Source organism: Drosophila guanche, unplaced genomic scaffold (assembly GCF_900245975.1).
Source record: "Drosophila guanche unplaced genomic scaffold, DGUA_6, whole genome shotgun sequence".
Lineage (NCBI taxonomy): Eukaryota > Metazoa > Arthropoda > Insecta > Diptera > Drosophilidae > Drosophila > Drosophila guanche.
Window position 1 is genome coordinate 5,139,783 of NW_022995748.1, and position 23,931 is coordinate 5,163,713.

Here is a 23,931-nt window from a genome sequence, read left to right on the forward strand (position 1 = left end):
TTTCGAAAAAAAATACTTTCAATTATTTCATGGATTTTAGCACCTTGTGTGCATAATCTCAGTATATACTTGGTTCCTAAGTGAAGAGAAATGGCCAAATGTTACATGATATTGTAGCTTCTTCCCATTATTTCTTCTCTTTGATATATTTGCTTTATCTCTTCCACTTTTGTTACATTTTACGACCACATCCCATCGTCTTCTACCTATTTTGCCATAACAATTTTTATGACTACAACATTTTGTTCCATCTGCACAATTTTCGTTCAATTTTACACATCATAAAGTGCATGTGAGGCAAGTGAACGGACGACAGGCGGAATCTCTCCATCGATTCCATTGATTCAACCGGCAATCCAAAGAAATCAATGCGAATTCAACGCATAAAACCCACAAAATATGCATAATTTATACAAGCAAGTGAAAACCGAACGCCAGCACTCCATATTGACTTCCCCAAAATCCCACCCAAGGACCAACCCACACACTCATTCTCCACCCACCGTTACACATGCACACAGAGGAATACACAGAAGTACACAAGCAATAAAATAAAATCCAAATTGATAAACATTTACCAAGACGAAATTGCGTAGGTACCGATGGGCTCTGGGTTGAGTTTTATAAGAATATCCAGGTTTTAGTTGGTAATGTTCCTATACATTTTTCACCAATTATATGTTTTAGGGCTGCCTTTTATGGACACAAACTTATGTGTCTCCCTATATGATAGTAGTCCAAATACAAACCAAAACTCTACTTTAAATCGACACTCTAGTATTTTTTGTGTTAAAAAGTAAAATGCACAAATTATTTACCATTATTATTATCAAAAATCTGTTATTTCTGCACACTTTTCTCCGTCTTTTTCCCACTGTACCGCGTCACATCGCGGTAAAAAAAAGAAAAGATCGCGGTGATAAAGAAAAGTGCCCAAAGAAGAGTGAGGCTGGGTGATTGGTCTTCTGACAGCTGCTTGGTTTCGCCATAAATAATTAATTTTCTAATAAAATTAAGAGCTTATCTGAGGCTTCTTTGCCCGGGCTTTAGCGTTACGTTACCTTTGCCATAATCGTTGTTTTTGTTGTTTTGTTGGAGTTGCTTTGCAGAGATAAGAGAATTCGCAGTGCAAAAAAGTCCGCACAAAAGCAAAAAGCCGTCGGCTTTTGGAGGGTTTCCAAATGTGTGATGTATCGATGGTGTTGTGTTTGACTTTGTCGTTTTAGTTTTTAATTAAATAGGCTACGATTATATTATATTGATGTTGTGTTTTGTTTATGTTGTAATGTTTTTGTATTTTTGTTGTAATGACTTTGGACTCTGAAGTTCCGTTCAAAGATTTCTGCGAGCTCAAAAGGTAGAGCGAAAAAACCATTTATCTTTCCCTTTTAGTTAATGAACAATAATTAGGTTTTGTTTTTTCATTTGCTTTTATTTGTTTTCTCTTATATTTTCTTTTTTTTTGGAATTGTAACGGTAAAACCACGAAACACAAGAACGAAGCGAAGCACACACACACACGCATATACACATACACAGACGGAGCGCGGAAAACGAACGGACTAAAATCGAAACAAAATTCCAAGTGTAAGATCTGCAACTGCTATTTACTTTTTATTTAAACACTTTTTGTCACTGGTTCACTTCCTTTTTGTTATTGATTTTTATGGCGCGGTTTTTGTGTTACATTGTTGTGTTTTTTGCTTGATTTCTTCGTTGCTTGCGGAATTATTTAAAAGCACAACATCAATGCGAGGGAACTAGACACAAACGGATGAAATTCCGGTAAACACGAAACGGGGGCAGTTAGAGATGATATATCGGATATCAATATTCTTGAATTTTGCTGATTAAATATCGGATATTTTAGTGTGATTTATCAACGGAGTTTTCTAAATTCAGAACAAAATTAGACACTTTCTGCTGTTACAAACGGCGTCCGAGTGGCTCGGGACCAATAAATAGGAGCTTAGTGGGAACAGTGCGCCCAGAGCAGTGTTACACGTTTTTCCGGGGCGGCCACATATGTATGAAAAGCAAAGCAAGCCTTCAATTCAAAATATAGCAGCCTGCGCGCGCTGTTTGGGTAATTCTCTCCTGTAGCAAAACACTCTGGGATATCCTCTCCCAGGGTGCTCATATTAGAACGCAAAGTGAGTCGGGAGCGTAATGTTCTTTTGTTAACTACAGCACAAGACGTGCTGTTGTGCGCAGATTTAATTCTAATTCAAATAAATAATTTTAGAAGACAAAAATAATTGGAAAATCAACGTTTTCACCTGTTTAAATATAGGGCTAAGAGTAGTATGTTCCTTTGATCTGTCGGTATATTACAGGTATTTTTTTAACATATTTTATAACATTTTCGGTATATTTATGGGAAGCATATCTACACGATCAAACTTGTCGTGTGGAGCGAAAAATCAAAAAGTTATATATCCAAGATGGCGGCCAATGTTTATATTAGAAGAGAACAGCTAGTGTGCGCTTGAATGATACAACTTTCCTTGTAGAAGCATCGTGCACGGAATCTCGGTGACACTCCTCAATTCAACAGAATAATTAATTTGCTGAGAATAATGGCTATCGATCTGAACGCACTTCAATGGGGCTCACTCAGCCAGCAGCAGACTCTCACCCCTGCACAGAAGTTGGCGAGACAGAAACTGCTGCAAGCGAAGTTGCAAAAAGAAGCGAACAAATTTGTGCTCCAGATAAAAAAAATGAGCACAAAATACCCAACACAATAGATTCGAGTACAAATGTGACTATAACATTCCACAAATCAATTCATAATTACATAAATTCATCAACAACAGGAAGACAAAGCAATATGTAAGAAACTTCTGCATTACATCAACCAACGTGAACAGCACATACCAAAAAGCAGAAAAAACAACAACAACAAATAAAACCGATTCTCCAGTTTAAAAACCATCAAAAAGAAATAGCACATTGAACCAGCGTTAAAACTACAAAAATAAAAGCTTAAATCACAGAAGCTGATAGAAAACAACTTCTGACCGGCCGGCCTGGCCCAGCTCTCAAAAAACAGTCCCATACAAAAACAATAGAATATTTGTCAACCAATAACGAACCAATTTGTCAATAAATATGTAAAAGATATGCTCGAATCACTTTCTTCTTCGAATTCATTTCTACAATTAAAGCTTCTTTATTAACTATATGGACAATGCGCTACAGGGGGCATCGCTTGATTCACGACAAAACCGACTGCTGCCTGCATCTTAACGCACTGGGACCCAGCTCTCCAAGACATCGCCGTACTTTTTGCGATCTGTAATGTAAACACGAGAAGTTAATTAGGTATCCCTAGGCGAGTAATATAAGCCTCTAGACCACTCACCCTTCACGGGAAAGTCCTCGGGATGCAGCTCAATGTAGTGCCGCAGCACGGCATCGCGTTTGGCCAGATACTCGTTTCGTTTCTGGTCAAAATAGTAGCCGGCACCACCGCCAATGGCCGCAAAGGCAATATGTTTCTGTATGCCTATCAGGGAACATTTAGTAACCGTTTAATTACAATATTAAACACACAAAAACAATGTTACGTCACATGGAGACGGCGAGGAACTTACCCGACATCACGGGCTTACGGAAGCCCCAGTTGACGAAAATGGCCAGACCGAAGCCGGCCACGGTGCAGGTGAGGGGATTCCATATGGGCGACAGGAAAGAAGCCTGGCGATTGCCCTTATTTGTTAATAATTCCAATGGATCGTTTACGGGCGAGACGTTCATGGTGTTGACAGAGAAAAACAATAGCGATGGACTATCGTTTGGAATTACTTCTGTGCAAGTTGTAAGAATGTATCGATTATTTGGTGCGATTTTGTATGCATATACAAGGTATAATTAATTTACTTTATCTCTAATTGTTGGTTCTTTAGCTACATTATATTTTTAGCAATTTAACTTATTTTTCTAAGAAATAATTGAGCCACTGCCAGATTTTGCGACTGTCGACCAACAAAATTACGACTTTTCGATAGCATTCACCAGAATATCGATACTTACGTGCAATAAATAATTCGAGACAGCTTTACAAAATTCGAAATGAAACAAACAGTTTATCCTTTAATATATTTTATACTTTTACAATATTACATACATTAAACATTAAATGGCAAGCAAGGCATTTCAATAGAATGTGTTTAAGGCAATTCATATAGTTTTTTGTATGGTGGTTGCTGCAAAAACTGTGTAAACTTTAAGGCTGTTTGCATATATTCTGCTCGAGTATTTTCTGTGGTGTGAGGTTACGGAAGAGTGACCTCTTGGATTATTCAGTAAAAACTGACTATATGTCGTACAAACATCAAAGGCGCAAGTAAAATTTCAAATAGGCACAATTATTACATCATAGTTTATATAAGGCCGTGTCCTGCCCAAGCCTCTAATATACAGCTAAATTTACATTTTCATATTTAAGTATTTATATATCATGGTAAGTGTTTAATTGTTGTTGCAAAATTCCAATAAATCAATTTTAAACTAAACTGATGAGTCAAAAAACGAGTTTATTTCAAAATAAGGCATTTCTTGTGGGGTTTTGTTTAATTCTCTTTTTTCAACTATTGGTTTGGAACACAAAAATTTGAAGGATCTAGTCAAGAATGAATACAAAAAAATCATAATAACTAACAAAATTCTTAAATTAAGTTTATTCAAAATTATACATATTTATTTGTAGAAAAAAAGGGATTTTTTTTTTAAATGAATGGCTTCCTTCCTCAATTAAACGTAAATTATGTACTTAAGATAACAAAAGATCATTGTTTGCAAAAAGTAATTAATTAAAATTAAACATTTTTCAATTGCAGTGTTTTTTATAGTTTTTTTCGTCTGTTTTTCTATAGTATTTTCAACTTAAAATTAGTTAAACCATAAATTTAAATCAACTTTTTTAAAACATTGAATTCGTTGATCAAAAGCCAACCGCAAAGAATGAGAACATAAATGGGGGGTTTCTTCTATAAAAAAAATCATTTTAAGAAATGTATTGCATAAAGTTTTCATCGTATTCTTATGTAAACTCTCTCTTTAGTTTATGTACTTTAAGTGGATAGGTTTAATTAGGTGATTTTTTCTTCTTTTTGTTGCTTTTTTATATATTTTTCATTTATATTTAAAGCAGTTTTTGCAATGACACATAAGTAGCACTTGAAATAGAGTTGAACGACAACGTTTTTGCCAATGGGCATCATACAGCATTGCATTGCATATAGGTAGATCATTATTTTATATAGATCATGTGTGTATATAGTTATAACCATTTTGTAGGTGGTTCCTTACATAAATGTTTGTTCATTTTTTTGCGTTTTTTTTTTCGTTTTGTTTTGTATTAGCGTTAGGAATGACATTCGCATAGAAAATCATACGATCATAAACTATAAAATATAGGCAAAGGGCGGGTTTTTTGAGTAGCTTTCCATATACATACATACATCTGTATATCCACATATATATGGATAGATCTGGATAGTGTTTATATGGGGCATATAGATCTATGCCTACACATACTACACATTATATAGACATCAAAATGTCAACTCTTATGATCATCTTCAGGCACTAAATATACTTCTTCTCTTCACTCCCCTTTAGTTGGGATCTCTTTTATCTTTTCTGTCCTGTTTCTACGTCTTTTACATACTTTGCTCTTGCGTACACACACACACACATACTCATTTAGCTACTGGTTTTTTTTTGTTTGTTTGTTTTTCTGTGTTTTTGTTTTGTGTCTTAAACTTAGGATACCGAACTAATTGCATTATGTGGCGACCCCATCTGGGTGAGCACCTTGTCCAGCCATTGCAGCGGCCCGTGTAAGTGGATCTCGATCCAGCAGGGCGTCGACGTCACATCCTGGCGATGGTACTCCGCTCCCCAGCCCTTGACGAACGACATGCGAATCGTGCACATTTTCGTCAGCTCGTAGACGGCCTCGAAGCCATTGTTCACCGACTGTGAGAGGAGTTGAGCAAATTCCTGATTGTTGAAGATCTTGAGCGAGCATCCGGGTGGTATTTTGCACACGGTGCTCGGATGGAACCCATGGTGGTAGTTGCAGTTCCGGGACTGCACGAATATGGCGGAATCGGAGAGACACTCGGCATACACCTCGCCGGTCACATAGTACAAATGAACGCCTTTACCTGAAGACGGGAGAAACAAGAGATACGAAATGAATAACATTATAATACAGTTTACTTTGGGGATGGACATATAAATTTAGCATAAATATAATTTAATCTTTCGAAAAGATTAAAACACTTTTTGAAGGACAAGTAGCCAAAAATTAATCAATTTATATCTGACTATGAAAAGCAGATGAAAATTTATAAAATAGAATACTATTTTTAGCACTAAACACCTTTAAGACGTGCAATCAATCCATATACGATACCTATATTGGGATTTTCACATTTGCTTCTCTTTTGGGCCTGCGTTTTTTAAATACAACTTTTTCTATATTACGAAGGTATTTTCTGTTGCTATTGATTGATTAATAAAACCAAAATAAAAAATATCTGATTTAAAACGATTTAAATATTAGTTCCTATCTTTAAATATACGAAAAAAGTTGAATGGATTAGTTAATTCATAATCAGAACCTACACCTACTTTCATCGTAGTTTGATCCTCATAAACTTGACCCATTTCAGTTTGAAGCTACCATTTCATTCGGAAACACATCTCTGAATGAACTGATAATAGCATTCGATGAGTGTTTAATTATAGAACCATTTGTAGTTTCTAATTTAAGACCATTCATAAAATAATCTTAATGAGTTATGGTGGCACTTGCAATCACTTTTACTTATCGGGAATTCTTGTGAAAACTCGAATTTAGTTAAGTTCTGAGCAAAAGAATGATTATAAATTGAAAGCTTAAATACTTAGAACTTCAATAGACAAAAATATTGACCGCTCTTGGCTGGGAACATGCAAAATATTACAAAATACTTAATATGAAATCTTCTTAATTAAATCAAATAAATTGAAACCCACCTATATGACGTCGCGTATTCTCTATGGTACTGTTCCGATTCACATTGCTCAGCTGGCCGAGACAGCAGCGGTCCGAATTGTTGGATGGATTTGTGAAGCCATCGACTATGACGGAGTTATTGTTGCAGTGGAACACCTCGCCCACCCGACAATTGAGCTCATAGTAGGCAATGGAGGCCCAGAAGGCCGGCTCCGAGTAGCTAACCTGCGCCACGTCTCCCATCTGGGCGTCGAGCAGCTGATTGCCATCGTTCGGATTGTTGGAATTGCCATCCTCCGAGGGACTGTAGGCAGGTGGTGGTGTGCCAGCCAGGCTGTCGTATGGCGAGTTCGGATTGGAGTTGACGGAGCTGGGGCTGCCCACCGATGTGTTGCTATTGCTGAGACTGTGCGAATTGAAGCCGGTGTTCGAGTAGCTCACATTGTGCGGCATACTTGGCTCGGCCACGTGATTGAACTGCAGCATCGAGTGTCCTGGGGCGAATTCCGAGTGGCGCGGCACTAGGACGGGCGGCAGGACGGGACTCTCCACGCGCTTGTAGTGATACGGATTGATGCAGACCTCTTTCTGTTTGGCGCTGAATGGATATTGGCAAATTTCGAGCGGTTTCAGTTCATGATGCGACTGCAGATCGGGCCAGCGCCACACGCGGCAATATATCACATGTGGCAGGCCTTTGCGATGTGAAACCTAACAAGAAACAATGCAAATTAGTTGGATATCCATGGAATATTGTATTTGATGGAACTAACCTGTAATCGTCCATCCAATGATCGTGGAATGGTCACACACTTTGAAGGCTGGCCGGGACAGGACAGCGCTCGCTCCAGCTCCTCGATGGCTCCCTTGCGTTTCTTCAGCTTTTTCACAAGACTATCGACCGCCTTCTCAGCCCATTTCTCCTCCTCGTCGCCCTGCTTCCAGCCCAGCAGCTTCTTCACCGCCGGCGATGTGAACGAGAAGAGTGTCCCCAGGGTGGACATGGCGCTGCTGGTATTCGATTCCACATCGTCGGTGTCCATTCTGTGGCTGTTGTTGTTACTGCTGCTGCCGCTGCTGCTGCTGCTGATGTTGTTGCTGTGATTATGGTTATGGATATTGCTATTGTTATTATTGTTGTTATTGCCTTGGGGTGGAGTCACCCGATAACCGGTATAGCTATCAGCGGGCGGATAGTCTGTAAAAAAAAGAAAGAGTAAAAATACAAAAATTAACTATAATACATTCATCATCGAGTTAAGATTGGTGCGCGGAAACGCCCCCAACGCATGCAAAAATCTAACGACTCTTGGCCATGTGCCAAGCAAGAGACAGCCTCCTGCTGCTGCTGCTGCTGCATCATGAATGAAGTCGCTGCTGGGAGGGAGGTGGTTTCGATCATGCCCGATTCGACTCCTCCCACCTTTCGTTAGTTCGTTCCGGGCCGGGCAGCCAATTGCATGCAAATTACTTGCAACATTTTATTTTTATTGAGAATTATTATTGTGTGTTGCCCCCCAGAGTATTGTTTGATCTACGGGCCCTCGTTCCCGTATTAATGGGAACTCTGTTTTGACAGAAAAATTACGTGTTTCTATAAAATACTGATCATTTGACCATTGACGTCACATCTGTGGGGAGGCAGTGCCAGGGCGTTGTGGGGAGGGATCTAAAGAAGTTCATGGTAGAGGGTAAAGCTGGTTAAAAAAAGATGCACATCTCCGCAGAGATCTATAAACCGTGGGAAGTAAGTATAAACCTTCCTGTGGGAAGTGTTAAAGATATAATGGGCATAATATATGCTAAAGGTTTCCTTTATTTCTTTTGGGAGGGAAGTATGTCCACTTTGCAGAGAGATTTTCAATGGGACATTTTGTTATGCAAATGAAAGCGAGATGCCTTTTTTTTCTTTCTGTTTGACATTCCTTTAAGTAATAGTATTCCCCAACATTTTATTGAATATCTTTGGCATTCCCAGAACCCAACCATTACCACCGAGTATTCCCCTTAGAATTTCCATTTGTACAGCATCCCACATGTGATTCGCTTCACTGTACCCCGTTGAGAGCTGCCTGGCAATGGCATTTCATAATTAGCACAAATGATAACCAAATGGTTTACAACTTGTCAGCACCACAAATGTGGGTCTGGCTGCTGCTGCCGCTGCTGATATTTTCTACCTTCCACTACCTTCTCTCTATGTGTGTGGCATTTCCACCCTTGATACGTCATTATGGGCAACGGTAAAGACAACAATTCAATTTCAATTATGACATTTCAATGTTAACAGCATTTCAGAAGAGAATTCATTTCAGCGGCAGGTTGCAGCAGCCTCCCATTTGCATGAAGGAAGGTAAGGTCTGGTCTGCCCCGCCGCTGTTATCTCGTATTTCTCGTCGAGGTGTCAAAAGATTTTAATTAAATTTAAAAGTGACAAAATCTAATTGAATGAAAATTTGTAGTAGCAATTAATTTGTGCAGGCTGGAGCACCAAAAGTGCAGCACCACCACACAACACACGAGGCGCCTCTGACTCTCAACTTCACATTCCCCGTATCTTTTTTGTGCTGCAAGTGTCAGGCAGTCAGCAGCAAGGGGCAGGCAGGCAGGCAGGCAAGTAGTGGCAAGTAAATCCAATTTCAAAAGCAATTAAATGCCGTCTATAAATCAACAAGTGCAGAGCACTTCGGACAACAAGAAAACACCTCTATCCGTACCTCCTATGCCTACATGGCTACCAGACCAAATGGCGCATATTTCTGGCCAAATTAGCCGTTGCGTGAATTAATTTCGATTTTTCTCGGGGCGTTGCCCGACTTTTGCTGCATTGACAATTTTGCTGCTGATAGAACGAACAGCAGCAAGAGCAGCTACGGTTCGGGACAAGATCTCTGGGCCTGCAAACTTCGGTTCTGGGCAAGTGTTTCAGTGTTCGCGAGCAGATTGGGCGGGACCGCAATTTTTAATTGCCCAAAGTCACCCAGAGCCTGAGGCGTTAAACGAGTGGACAAAATACTCTAAATTGGATTGGTTGTTCTCCGAATGTGAAATCGAATAAGCGGAAAAGGGGTTTTAGGTTTTGAAGATGTTTGGCTAAAGAATAGATCTTTAAATTGATATCATATCATATTCCATTGGTTCGGACTATGAAGTGTCAAAAGAGAAGATGCGTTTCTTTATTGAAAACTTAATGTCACAGCATTCAACTACGTCTTCAGATCGCAGCAACTTTTTTTCCAGCATTTCGTTTTTTAAAAACCCAAGAGTGACACTTGGCAGGGTGTCCGGGGACTTGAAGTTCTCACATAGTATGTGTGTAATTGTGTGTATATTTGTCCAGCTGAATGGCTTGTTTTGTGTGGTTTTTAGTGGCAATTGTGGTGCCTAGTGGATTGTGGAATTCGATTGATTGTGGGGGTAAGCATACGAATTTTGATAATGTCTTTGGCATGTTTGTGCAAAGCTTTTGGCGCAATTGATTGCAGGTTGAGGTTCTAACGTAGGGGGGAAATTGTTTTTCTGGCAGTTCTTTAACAAGGTATCCTACATAGGAGTTCCTAGAAGCCATATACCATATTGATTCATTAGATTCTTATAGCTTTAAATGGATTTTATTGTATTTAACAAGGAATCAACTCTATGAATAAGTAAAGTTATTCTTCAGACAACATAAATGATTATTATTTCTTGTATTTTCAGTTCCTTAGGCCTTTATGATACATTGTCCGCTGGGGGGACATTCCCCCAATCAATTAAAGTCCAATAATCGTAATTCTCAATTGCATATTACCTGAGCACGTCCACTCTTGTGAACGGCACAGCCCCACCCAAAACTAGCGCACTCTCTGTGGCTCCTCTTTTCGAAGAAGCACAACCGCCGATCAGTGATCAGCGATCACCCGATCATAACTCAAGTGCGAGACTGCGACCAAGTCCCAACGACGCCAGGCACATCTCCTGTATGGTAGGCACGCATTCGCGCATGCGTACGCCATACGACCGAGAGTATCATATAATTCCAATCAATAATCAATCATAAATGCTTCAATGACAATAAAGCGTAAATCATCCCACGGCCAGGTAGAAAACCAGCAGTCGCGGCAGATGGGGTAAATGCAGTTGCAGTCGCAGTGTCAGTGGAAGAGGGAATGGGGATACAGTAGCCAACTTATCGCAGCACTTCCGCTGCCTGCCATTGAAAAACGGGCAAAAAAAGGAGAAGAGAGAGCAGAAGAATCGACAGACCAAACGATAAAGGGACTTGGACATGGCTGTTTAAAAATAAACAAACAATGCAACACACAATCGAAAAGGCAGACAAATTATACAGATAGAGAACGGGAGAGCAGAAGGCAAAGAGAGGCAGAGACCGACCAACGAAATCCCAGCCAGGAAATCTTTTGAAATCAAACAAAGTTCAGGAAAAGCTGAGGTCGTTTCATTCGAAGTTTAGAGACCCTTAATAGCAATATACAATTTAAGAATTTACACTTTAAATTTCTTATCGTACCCAAACAATGATTTCCGAATCAATTTTTTTCATAGAAACCTGACCGATTACCATCTAGATTTCATATTTAGTCACTACGAAAAATAAATAGGTGTCAAATTGTATTTCACCTTTCGTACACACTCATTCAATTTTCGTAAATTTCTCTAGAAATGGTAAAAAGATTAAACCTTAGATAATGTAGAGTTGGCAAAACAAATAAGATTCTAAGAAAAAAGCACATAACATAAAAAATAAATTTACTTTTTACGTTTCCTAAAAAAAACCTTTAAAGCTCTTGATCTGTAGACATAGCAAAGAAGAAATTTCGAAATCTGTTAGAGAATATCTACTAATTCGCTTGAATTTATAAGGTGGAGAAGACAAGAGCAAGAGAGCAATCCCTCAATAATTTAATCACTCTCAGCTGATCCTTTTTTATGAGCGGAGAGACATATTGCCGGTGTGGATACCTCTAAGAGCGATGTCACCGTATCCCACTATCATCCCTCAAAAAATACTCTACTTATAATCTTAAGTTTTAAAGGTACACAACACCTAATCCAACATAAAACAGTCTTTCCCCAAATGTATGGCAAAGGAAACGTACACATGATGAGTATCGTTGTTGGTTCTGTTGTTGCTGCTTGACTTTTAAAATGAAAGACTGCAGATATAATATTATTTATTTATATTGCACGCACACACAGGCACACACGCGCAGGCACGCACACTGGCGTGCTTGAGAGAGGGGCAGGGGGATTACACGATAGCGATACGACAGAACGAGATGCACAAATCAAAAACGAAATCAAAATGTTATTTGTATGTAAATGCGACGACCCTCCACGACGACCGATTTGTTACGATCTGCATTTCCGACTCAGTAAAACCGAATTTCAATCACACGCACCAAATGTTATCATATCATTTAACTTTATAAGAATATAATTTATTTATTAATGCTATTTCAATATTTTTTTGCGGGAAATTCCACAAATATTCAACGATCGTCGTGATCTGCGGCAGCGAGAGAGGAACCGTGAGTCAAAAAAATCAACTGCACGACACGAACGATCAACGACGAATGCCCCCGAACGGGCCTGAACAGTGAGTCCGGAAAGTGTTGACTGACTCTCTTGACGAACAGAAAAATGCACTGCATTGGGTGTGCGCCCATGTGTTTGTGTGAGCACGACTGTGTAGAGGTGTTCCAGGGATAGCGTAAGTACCGAGAGCATAAACATTACATATTATTTAAACTTTTGGTTTTTTTCTTTCAAGTTATTTTTTTCTAAATTTTCAACATTAAATATTTCCTTTTATATTAAATGTTAATGTTCAAGCATTGAAAGCCCTTATTAAATTTGTATTACCCAGCCCTGGATCCCAATCACCGTTGAGTGACGTATTCTTGTCGCTGCCTCGAAAGCTTACGTGTGTTGGTGCTTATTTGATTGACGTGAGACTGTGCCTGTGTGTATTTGTGGAGCAAAGCCACAGCCAAAGGCAGCGCAGCAGCAGCAGAAACAGCAACAGCCAAGTGCACACAAACACACACACACACAATAAAGTTTAGTTTTTAAACAAATCAAATGCTCTATCGACAGTGGGAGGTGGCCAGGGGGCGCCTGCACGTGAACGCAAACGTGTTTGTGTGCAGGCGGCGGTGGTGGCGGCGGCGTCGGCCCACAATCAAACTGTAAACACCCCAACCGCAGCCACAACAAGTGAATGGAGGGGTGGGGGCAGTGGCAGCGTAGTGCGTGGGACGACGGATGGAAGGAGCGACAAGAGAGGAATCAAAATTATATGGATCCCTCTGATGGCAGGGTGTACATTCCGTACAAGAACATATGTAGACGTACATGTGCATGGGCAATATGTATGTATTTGTGTGCAGGGCGCGCATTACAAAAATAAATGTAAGAACAAAAGAAATGCGTTGCCAACTATTTTCGGTGGAAGTATGGGTATGGCGTGAAACAGCTGATGGGCGTGCCGAAAAATCGCAATTAGAGTTGCCAAACCAACCATAAAATATGTGAGTACGTACTATGTGAAATCTATGGATCCAAAATTTGTTAATAGATTATTTACAGGACTTGTAGTGCACTTGAATCCCATAATGTTACAATTGATATAAAATGTATGCGCCTAAAATGTATGCGTTTCCTTTTTATAGGGGTCACACTGCCCGCTCCTCATATTTCCCAGTGTTGTTTTTATAGCGTGTTTAACACTACTAAACGCGAATTTATTGCTAACATGGGTAACATTACACAGTAGTCGTAAAATCGAAAATAGTCATGAGGCGCGTGCACCCCACGAAAACAACGACAAAAAAACATACATAAAACTTTCAGTACCATAATTATGTAGTACAGCAACAACAACAAAAACAATAAAAATTTATGTACACAAATTATACACACATATGGAACGCTCTCTTGCCACAGCCACGTGCCAAAGTTCAAACTTTAATGGGTGGAAATATGCAAACAACAAACGGTAAAACAGGAAAAATCATTTTTTAAGTAAATTAACTTCATTCAAATTGCAAATAATTGCCGCGATAATTGCAGTGTAGCACGAGCAACTCTGCTCGGGCTTTGTCATGTAATTGAGCTGTCAACACTGGCCATACCACCTAAATGTTGAGGATGGTAAGGGATGAAAGCTACAGTGCATATCGGTTATATCCACCACACGAAACACAAGTTAAACATATTCTTTAGCGGTTCTATGCCCCAAGAAAATTACAAAATTCAAATTAAAAGAAAGACATTGGCAAAGATTGGATTCTAGTATTCTTCTAAAAATATTTAAAAGTCATAGAAATTTAAAAAAATTACATGGTTTCATCAATAGAAAATAGAAATTTAGTGGGTTTACATTTATAAGCATCAATCGTGAATGAGTATGAAGTGCTTGTAATCTAGAAAATTGTAGATATTTGCTTTTAAGTAGCAATCGATTGTGCCAACATGCAATCTATTGTGTAGAAAATAAAATTGCATTTTAGGATCTCTAAATTAATATTAATATGTATCAAACTTATTTCAAGAGCATGCTCATAATATTAGTATAATAAATTATGTTACTATTAGTAAAAAAAATTGCGAAATCTCTTTAGCTTGAGTGACGAACATGTACAATTTTGACAATGGACTCAACTTGACATTGATTTGTAATACAAATGACCCAAAAGATCTCCGTTTTGGTCTTGGGTAATTTTTCCATTAAGATCATCATCTATTTGTAAACAAGTATCTACTGTATTTTCTATTACTGGGTGGTCAAGATTCTCAAAATACAAGAAATCGACACAATTTGTATGTGAGCTTGCAGCCAATTAAATAAGCAACAAAATGCACGCCAAACATGTGACAAAAGGCAACTTCAACTGCCACAAACAGAGATTGTGCCAGTGGTGGTGGTGGCTGCTGCATCGTCATTGTCGACGCCTGTACATGCAACAATTGTTGCGTGTTCAACTGCCAATCAATGCCAATGACTGGCGGACCACAAAAGTAGCAGCAACTGCAACCTGCAACCAGGAGCAGCCTCCGCCACGATCATCATCTTCGTCATCGGCGGTATCCACGATTCGTTCGGTTCGCTTAAATAGCCATAAATATGTGGAGTATGCGCCAAGTCCTCTTAGCTGCACTGGCAGAAACTGCAATACAAACGAGTTCTTCAATCTGGTTTTGAGAGCTCTTCAATCCTGAGAGATGGTTTAATCAAAGGGGGATAGTTTTCAGTTTTCCTAACTATTTTGAATAAATCTAATCAATTAAACAAAAACTTATAATAATGGGAACACCTAACCTGTTCCCCAAAATTTCAGTTAATCTTAGCACGATATTTTCTCGCTGTGTGGGATTCCCCCTCTGCCTCCTGTTCCTGCGCGCTGCAGCTCCTCCTGGCTGGCGGGTTAAACGTGCTGCTGCTGTGTGGCGCCTAATGCGTGCGCCAAAACAAAACGTAAAAGAATTCTTAGAAAAGCGTCGCCGCGATGAGCAGCAGCGAGCTCTTTTAGATCCAAAGCAGGAGGTAGGGAGAGGGAGCACAATCGAGTGGATTAAATGGCACAAACATGGCTAATTACATGTATTTAACACGCACACACTTGCCTCTGTGTGTGTTTGTGAGTGCAGGCTGTACTTAAGTTGGCAACGCGACACAAAACAATGACAAGTACAACAATTATGGTCAAAAGCTCAAAGCGCAACACTGTCCAATGGAGGAGACACTAGCGCCAGGCGAAACAAATGCCAAAAGAGGAGCTAGAAAAACCAAAAGAATCGCAAATAGTAGAAGATAACGACTAGATGGATGACCATTTAATATACGATGGAATGGTGGAATAGAAAGTGATTACCAAAAAGACCAAGCTGGAGCTTAAGGAACGATCTGTAAGAAAACACTGATCCAAACACAAGGACTGATTGCAGCGCCAAAAAACAAAATATCATCATGTCATATAAGCACCAGAAGGGTATCAATGTTGTAGTATATACCCGAAGCTATTGCTTTAATTATTTGCTTCTGATGGATATCTACACTATTAAAAGAGGAGCGGCTAAGTGTAGAGTTGGTGTTGTCTCCAATCGAATACCCATCCTTCTTCCACGCGCACACAACAACATTTGTAAACTCCGCGTTGTCAATGCAAAAATTTATTAGATTTTAAATGCAACAATTATTAGTTTTATATGGACAATGAAGCGCCAATCCGAAGCGATGGGAGCAGAATGCCTGAGCAGCCCCCTAAAGAGGGAACCGGGAGCACTGTGTGTGGCTGCATGGATGTTTAATATGCAAGGGGGAGCGACTTCGACTACGATTACGAATGCGAATACAAATGGATCGATGGTAGCCAGTAGCTCCACAACTGTAAAACTCTAGTTACGGGTTAATTTCATTCAAGACGATCCCGCAGCTCTGTGTGGGTGTTGGCTGACTGCCTGCCTGCCAGCCTGTTGCATGACTTGGCTCCAAGTCCCTGGGTCTCCCGTTGCCCGCTCTCCGTACTTATTACCATTCCGATTCCCCCCACTGCAATGCACTTCACTGACAGTTTAGCGACAGAGATTTATGCGCTGTAATTTCCCACTTTATTACAGTTTAAAGTTGCGTTTTCATAAGTTTTCGCGCAGTTTGTCTCCTTTAGCTGCCATTTTCATCGATTTTGTGCACTGAATGTGGCACTATTGCTGGTTTATAGAAAAAATCCAGAAGGAGTTTCTGCTTGAGCATTAAAGATTGAGTTGTTTGCAACTTGAAAGTCTTTATTCAACGTTAAAAAGGTTATATCTTGTGATATGTTGAAAATTGTAACATTATTGCATTATTTGTTTTCGAGAAGATTAATAAATAAGAGTGCCGATGCTTGTTGCCAATTTATTTAATCAGAGAATTTAATAAGTTACAAAATTAGTTCTGATTTATTGCAAGTTTCTAGAAATAATTTCTGAGCATATTCGATAAACCATTAGAAACGGTATACTTCATATCCCATATTGTCTAGTGGTTAGGATACCCGGCTCTCACCCGGGAGGCCCGGGTTCAATTCCCGGTATGGGAAACTGTTAAGTTTCTTTTTTAGTATTTTTTCTAAACACTAAAAAAACAAACCCCAGTTGTAATGTGTTCAAATAAGTGTAACACTTATTTTTTAAACAAAAAACACAGAAGGACACAAGCTCAATTGCTTTAATAACTCTAATTCTTAGGAATATCCATTTGGTAAATGGCAGTCACAATAATTAAATATACATTTAAAATTTCTTCAGTACCCAATTGAATTTATCACATTAAAGGGTACAATTCAAAGCGACTTTTTCTAAAACCCAAAAATTCTTTTGATCTTCGATTTGAAGCCAATGTTCGAGCTTTGTCCCAAAAGCCAACGCCATGGATGATGATAGCAATCTGCTCCCAACCACTTCTTAATAAAGTCGTTGTCGGCATTATAACAATAAAAGAGAAAATCCTATTGCGCCAGGGTCTAAAAATAAGTTCAAATTCGTGTTGACAATTTTTTTTTTGTGTTTCTTTGACTTTTTATTACCATTGCGCGAACGGATTATCGCGACAAGAAGATCAAGAGCAGGAGGGCAGACCCGGGGTCTGCGAGGAGCCCCAGTGGACGGAAACAAAAATATTTATATGGATATAAAAAAATAACAAGAAGGGGCCGCCCACTGACACTGACTGGCAGACAAAAAAAAAGATACTGAAAACTGAAAAGCGTAAATCACGCTTTCGATAGATCTAAAATTAGTTGGCAGCGATAAGGCATAGCCAGATATGCAAGGGACTGTGCGTTGCACAACTGTAAATTCTTTTGCTTAGTAAGCTCATAACTTAGATAATGAATTATGGAATATGGTGTCAAATGAATCTCAAGCTTAGAATAATCTAACTTAAAACGAAATCGTGCCAAACTTTCCACGAAATTGTTCTATAAAATGCCTTATATTTTTCGTAACGCACTGTGTTTCAATGCCGTCCGACTTGCTGAGTGGTGATGTGAGGGGGGTTGAAATTGCCTTGCTCAGTGGCTGAATTTTTGGTTGAGTTACAGACATGAAAATTTGCATGTTGCATGTTGCACAAACTGCGCATAAATCCAATTAATAACATAATTATTTGGCAAGCAGCAAAACGTAGCAAAGCAGTCCCCGCCAAAAGTCAAAACCCATTTGGAGGCTCATTTCAAAAACAGCCGCTTAATTTTCCCGTTTTGCATTTGCAACTTATCTTTTTTAGTTCAATATTTCTTTTTGAAGTGCGTAGGATGATGGCTGCCTCCTAACAGTGCCAGTTACATGTGGAAAACCCAACCATATGCAAATTTAGCATACGACTTTCAGTAGATATCTCCCCTCGGTTTATGCACAAATTGAAATATTGACTTTGCGCACTTAATTTTCGGCCTGGCAAATTTGAATTGCCAATCAATTCTGCTGGCAAAGGGGGGAATTTGTAACTAAACAATATGCATCGTAAATTAGAATAATAGTTAAAACATAAGGCAAAAACCTACTGCATATGTATGTAGGTGGGGTCTGCTGAAGTGTCTCTATCTACCTGTGAGCTGTGAGTGGGTGTAGCACCCATGGAAACCTTAGATCGGGGGCGTACCTTTGAGTAACTATAATTTCTTGAGTTGTGGAACTTCTTGCGGCGTTTCTTGGAATGATTTATCATGTTGAACGGAGATAAGTCTCCCGCTTTAAAAATAGGATAACAAGATCATGAATATGACTCAAATCTAGAATATAATATTTTATTTTATTTCCTAGAAAGCTTTATACAAAATGAACTAATTAAAGTTGCAAGTCTTTGTTTAAATATGAAGTTTAAACAAACTTCACCTTAACTGAACCTTAAATATAAGAAAGAGGGGATTACAAAAGATAATCTTGTTTAAATGTACTTCTTTAATACGGTAACTACATCTTGTAATCTCTTTTATGCTCTTCATCATCTCAATTGGTCTTTTCTCTGCCCGCACTAAAGCAGTGTTCACTGTAGTAAAACAGCAATCCAAACCGCAACAATGAAATAAAATGAAACAAGACAGAACCTAGATCGGAACCCCTAGAAAAATCAAACACACCTACGCCTCCGTCTCTCACCTACACCCCCCACTATAGGGTCCACCAAGTGGAATCGAGTGCACTTAAACACACACAATTGTAAGTATGTGTGTATGTATGTAGCATTGCAAAGCATCGTCTTGGGTTGCGCTTCAGTTACCTTCCACAAAGGAATAGTAGAATAGAAAGGTTGATTCGGGAACAGAAGCTTATGATACCCATGTAGAATCATCTCTATGGCGGAAGGTACTTTTTAGGTGATTTGAGCGAACATATCTATGAAATTGGTATTATTCAGGGATACTGTTAAGTGTGAAAAAAGTGTATAGGCGTTGCATTCATATTTTCAAAATCAGAATCTGTTGGGGCTGCTACTGTATTGACCCCGACTGTACACAGACGAGCAGCAGCCATCGGGCAGCTGCCTAACAGCGTAACCGACTGCAATTGATTCAGCTGACGCTGCGCTGCTGCTGTGACTACTGTGAGTGCAACTGCACACGGCGCCCCTCTGTCGTCACTATTCTCCAGCGAGGGATAGTATAGAGGTGGGCCTATGGGAATGGCGGAAAGGTTTGCGCGCGTTGGTGCTGACGCCGCCGTTGACAGCGCTTCTGCTGATAAGAACAAAGCGCAACAAAAAAGAGCAGCAGCGTAGCGTAGATAAGCATGGAAAATAAGACAAATAAATAAAAAAACAGAGAAACTGCGACATTTGTGAATGAGCAGGCGATAAGAGGACGGAGGGAGAAGGCGTCTGGATCCTGGATAGGGTTGTCAGGTAACAAGGCAAGGAGAACTAGGAACAGTGAACCAGTGGCTCAGAAATCAGTAAATTAGGTTCAGATATTACATCTGAAATCAATGCATTTGGAAATCCATTTGCATCTTTGGTAGTTATTGTGATAGCGTTTGTAGATAATAGGAACTACACAATCTGAATCACTTTATGTAAATGTATAGGAAAGTTTATAAATACTGACTCAATATTTACCACGAATTCCGTTTACCTGTCATCAAAACGGTTCACTCTTTGGAACTGGTTACCATAACTTTCCAACTTTCGATAAGATTCTGTTTACCAGCGTCACCGTGGCCCAGTCCCAGTCCCAGAGCCCAATTATCAATAAAGCCCCAACGATGCGCGCAGGCGACACATACTTACACCTGAGTCATGCATGTGGCGCTGGCAAAGGTGAGCTCTAATTCGATTAATCATCCAAAAATTTGTTTAGTTTTTCGTTTTGGTGGAGAGGAATGCACTTGAGAAATGCATTAGAATCCGCACCTGTGATGCAGACTGAGACGCCGACAGAGGAAGCAGGCCAAGCAAGCAGCAGCAGAAACACAGGCAAGCAGTGGAGGGGCAGAGGACTGAGCAGCGGCAGCATTCAAGTGGATTTCTGTCTAGGAAATCGCAGCAACTTTTTGTGCCCAAGATAAGCGTACACTCAAGTATTTTCAAAACATAATAAAAATATAATTTTATTGTGTGTATTTATACTTGTTTTACCCCCGAAAAATTCCTTTTTCTCTGCTCTTTTTTTGTTCAATTAATGGCGCGCACACATATTTATACATACACAATCACACACACGAACACATATTGCAGCATAAAATCGGCGCACGACTCTGCAGTCGAGAATAAAACTGTAATCGTCCCTGCTGCTGCCTGCAGAGAGAGGGAGAGGCAGCAGCTGTCAGAGTAGCAAGGCAATATATAATACCAACACCAACAACAAGGACAACAACACCAGAGCAGCAGCAGCAGCGCGCGGTCGCAGCGAAGAAGAAGCGTAGACAATTTTTTCTTCTTTCTCTTTCACCCAGGTCCAAACGTAATTGCACTGATGTTGTTTTTGGCTGGGAAAAATCATGAAAAACTCTGTGAATGCTACTCACGCGTAGAATCGAACACTTCCGGCTGATTTATTTCGTCATTTTTAACAGATTAATGCACCGCAAATAGGGGTAAATTGTTTTTAAAAATTGTTTATCACGAAAAATGCACACACAAGCAGTGTGCCCGCGGACTTGTCGAAAAAATATACCGCGTGACCCTCAGATTATACCGTATATACCAACAAATGATTTAAATATACTATTTTATACACCGATATACCATAGATCACGAGTGAATAAAAAAACTTGGTCCACTGAACCGCCTGAAACACGTGAACAAAATTAGTTAATACGACTTGTAAATCAATCCTTACTGTTATTTTCAAAAATAAAAATAGCCTGATAGTCAGCCGTACTGGGCTGCAGCTCTTTAAATTTCATTACTTTTGTGGGCGACAATGGGCTAACGAATTATGAGCTGTCAAATATATTTTAAGGAAAAAAGTTAGTTTCCTTATATATTTATATTTAAGATGGATTTAGTCAGAAATAGGGTAATATCATCAATAGCAGCAAGTAGCTCCTGTTTTATATATCACAAATTTATCTTTCTCTTTTTTACTGTTATCGAAGAAGTGCCAGCAACAGCTGAGCGCGCTTGTGTTTTTGTCTGAAGAATTTGCGAATTGCGGGTTTGTTTGTTGGTTTTTTTCTACAAATATTACCTAAATTTCTGAAATAAGAAACATGAAGGAATGTCCATATGGCGAGAAGTGCTACAGAAAGAATCCCATACACTTTGGCGAGTTTTCCCATGCGCACTGTAAGAAAATGCCACTGACGATTTTCAAATTCCTATAAATGTTTGATTTCTGCAGTGGATGTCATTTACGAGAAAGGAAATGGAGGCGGGGACTATGATATACCTGACAAGTACTCATCAGAACTGATTCACACACAGTTGAAGCTACTGGAGAAGGTCTTACCAAAGCCTGCGGCCGCCAAAGCCAAGGAATCTTCAACAGCTGCTGTCCCTGAAACACCTAAAAATGCTCCATCTACGAGTGGAACTTCCTCAACTAGCTCTTCATCGAGCACGTCCAACAGTCACGCAAGTACTTCAAGGGACAGCTCGAATTTGGCCAAAAAACAAAAGCTGGCAGAGCGCAACATCCGAGATTACATTCCCGTGGTGGTGGAGAAGGGAGGAATGGCCAAGAAGCTGGAGCGTGCGGCTCCCTACAACATGTTCCTCACGGCCATCACAGACTCGAAACCCACGCACCAGGAGCCGCTGAGCGTGACGCTCCAGGAGATACTCGACGAAAGCCTGGGCGAGATCGAGAGCAGCGTCCAAATCAACTTTATGGTGGACATTGGCTGGCTCCTGGGACACTATTACTTTGCTGGGATACTGTAAGATGTACCTAAAACCATGCAATCATCAGAATACTCAATGATTTCTTTTCTAGGGACAAACCCCTGCTGGTTCTGTATGGCGACGAGTCGCCGGAGCTTTTGGGTATTGGAAAATTCAAGCCCCAGGTGACGGCCATTGGTGTGAAGATGCCCACACCCTTTGCCACATCGCACACAAAGATGATGCTGCTCGGCTATGCCGATGGCTCGATGCGAGTGGTGATATCCACGGCAAATCTCTACGAGGACGATTGGCATAATCGCACGCAGGGCCTGTGGATAAGTCCGCTTCTGCCAGCAATGTCCGAGGATGCAGACACGGCCGCAGGTGAAAGTCTGACCGGTTTCAGGCAGGATCTCATGTTGTATCTGGTGGAGTACAAGATCAGCCAATTGCAGCCATGGATAGCGCGCATTCGGAAGAGCGATTTCAGTGCCATCAAGTGAGAGCCCGTAACCGAAAGCTGTGCCAAGCTAACCAGATTTTCCTTTAGTGTCTTCTTTGTGGGCTCTGTGCCTGGCGGACATCGCGAGGGCTCGGTACGTGGCCATCCCTGGGGCCATGCCCGTCTGGGTTCTCTGCTGGCCAAGCACGCAGCCCCCATTGAAGATCGCATTCCCGTTGTCTGCCAGAGCTCTAGCATTGGTAGCCTCGGCGCCAATGTGCAGGCTTGGATACAGCAGGACTTTGTCAACAGTCTGCGCAAGGACTCCTCTCCCGGTGGCAAGCTCCGCCAGATGCCGCCCTTCAAGATGATTTATCCGAGCTTCAACAACGTCTCCGGCAGTCACGATGGCATGATCGGAGGCGGCTGCCTGCCGTATGGCAAAAACACCAACGACAAGCAGCCATGGCTCAAGGGTCATTTGCAGCAGTGGAAAGCCACCGATCGTCATCGCTCGCGTGCCATGCCCCACATCAAGAGCTATACGCGTTATAATCTAACCGATCAGTCGGTCTATTGGTTCGTGCTGACTTCTGCGAATCTTTCGAAGGCGGCCTGGGGCTCTTTCAACAAGAATTCGAATCTACAGCCTTGCCTACGAATTGCCAATTACGAGGCGGGTGTACTTTTCCTTCCCAGATTTGTGGTTAGTTTGTGGCTGGTCCTCTAAAATCGGTGGAATCTTCATTAATGGATTGCATTTTTCAGACTGGAGAGGATACTTTTCCTTTGGGTAATAATCGTGATGGAGTGCCAGCATTTCCACTGCCCTATGATGTTCCCCTCACACCTTACCTGCCCGATGATAAACCATTTTTAATGGATTACCTACAAGGATAAGGTTTACAGGCTGCATTTGTGATCTACCAGAGAAATTTGTTGTTTCATTCCCAAGAATGGAATTTTCGTTTATGAATTATATACAGAACTCATTACATGATATTACTACTCTCCAAACATAGTTATCCGGAAAATATTTACATTACTCTTGGCTGGTTTGCTTCAAAAATAAACCTTTACAGATTTTGAGCAAATATTTTGCAGTTAGCAAAGCGCCGAGCAAGGCAAAAAGCTTCGAAAGCATGATTGTGGATGAGAGAGTGGAGA

General features: G+C 40.3%; 4 protein-coding genes, 1 long non-coding RNA gene and 1 other non-coding gene across 8 annotated transcripts in view; 3 read left to right on the plus strand and 3 right to left on the minus strand.

Moving 5' to 3' along the window:
- Positions 1-1,764, minus strand: part of LOC117584740 (protein MLP1) — an 81,182-nt gene extending 79,418 nt beyond the window's left edge. For both annotated transcript variants that reach the window (XM_034273815.1, XM_034273814.1), the window contains exon 1: positions 1,062-1,764. In XM_034273815.1, the coding sequence (XP_034129706.1) occupies positions 1,062-1,070 (9 nt within the window). In that variant the 5' untranslated portion in view covers positions 1,071-1,764. The remainder of the gene's footprint in view (positions 1-1,061) is intronic.
- Positions 1,765-2,439: 675 nt separating this feature from the next.
- LOC117584009 lies at positions 2,440-3,134 on the plus strand. Its single transcript, XR_004573822.1, has 2 exons — positions 2,440-2,764; positions 2,820-3,134. It is a non-coding gene; the product is annotated as an uncharacterized LOC117584009 (long non-coding RNA).
- A 4-nt stretch (positions 3,135-3,138) lies between these two features.
- LOC117584008 (NADH dehydrogenase [ubiquinone] 1 subunit C2) lies at positions 3,139-3,784 on the minus strand. The gene is made up of 3 exons (XM_034272738.1): positions 3,600-3,784; positions 3,368-3,511; positions 3,139-3,298 (listed from the first exon to the last, which is right to left on the minus strand). Exons 1-3 carry the CDS (start codon positions 3,760-3,762, stop codon positions 3,249-3,251), a joined length of 357 nt encoding a protein of 118 aa, XP_034128629.1. The 5' UTR covers positions 3,763-3,784; the 3' UTR covers positions 3,139-3,248.
- Positions 3,785-4,864: 1,080 nt separating this feature from the next.
- Positions 4,865-21,159, minus strand: LOC117583927 (protein mothers against dpp). Of its 2 annotated transcripts, none has more exons than XM_034272608.1 (4): positions 21,020-21,159; positions 7,789-8,213; positions 7,036-7,726; positions 4,865-6,179 (listed from the first exon to the last, which is right to left on the minus strand). In XM_034272608.1, the coding sequence occupies exons 2-4, from the start codon at positions 8,056-8,058 to the stop codon at positions 5,773-5,775; spliced, it is 1,368 nt and encodes a 455-aa protein (XP_034128499.1). In that variant the 5' UTR covers positions 8,059-8,213; positions 21,020-21,159; the 3' UTR covers positions 4,865-5,772. The 2 variants fall into 2 exon arrangements, with proteins under 2 accessions (XP_034128499.1, XP_034128498.1); XM_034272607.1 differs by lacking the exon at positions 21,020-21,159 and adding an exon at positions 12,115-12,131.
- Positions 17,026-17,097, plus strand: Trnae-cuc. The gene has a single exon. It is a non-coding gene; the product is annotated as a tRNA-Glu (tRNA).
- A 445-nt stretch (positions 21,160-21,604) lies between the features above and the next one.
- LOC117583926 (probable tyrosyl-DNA phosphodiesterase) lies at positions 21,605-23,764 on the plus strand. Its single transcript, XM_034272606.1, has 5 exons — positions 21,605-21,782; positions 21,838-22,375; positions 22,432-22,821; positions 22,873-23,470; positions 23,533-23,764. Exons 1-5 carry the CDS (start codon positions 21,707-21,709, stop codon positions 23,662-23,664), a joined length of 1,734 nt encoding a protein of 577 aa, XP_034128497.1. The 5' UTR covers positions 21,605-21,706; the 3' UTR covers positions 23,665-23,764.
- Positions 23,765-23,931: the final 167 nt, after the last annotated feature.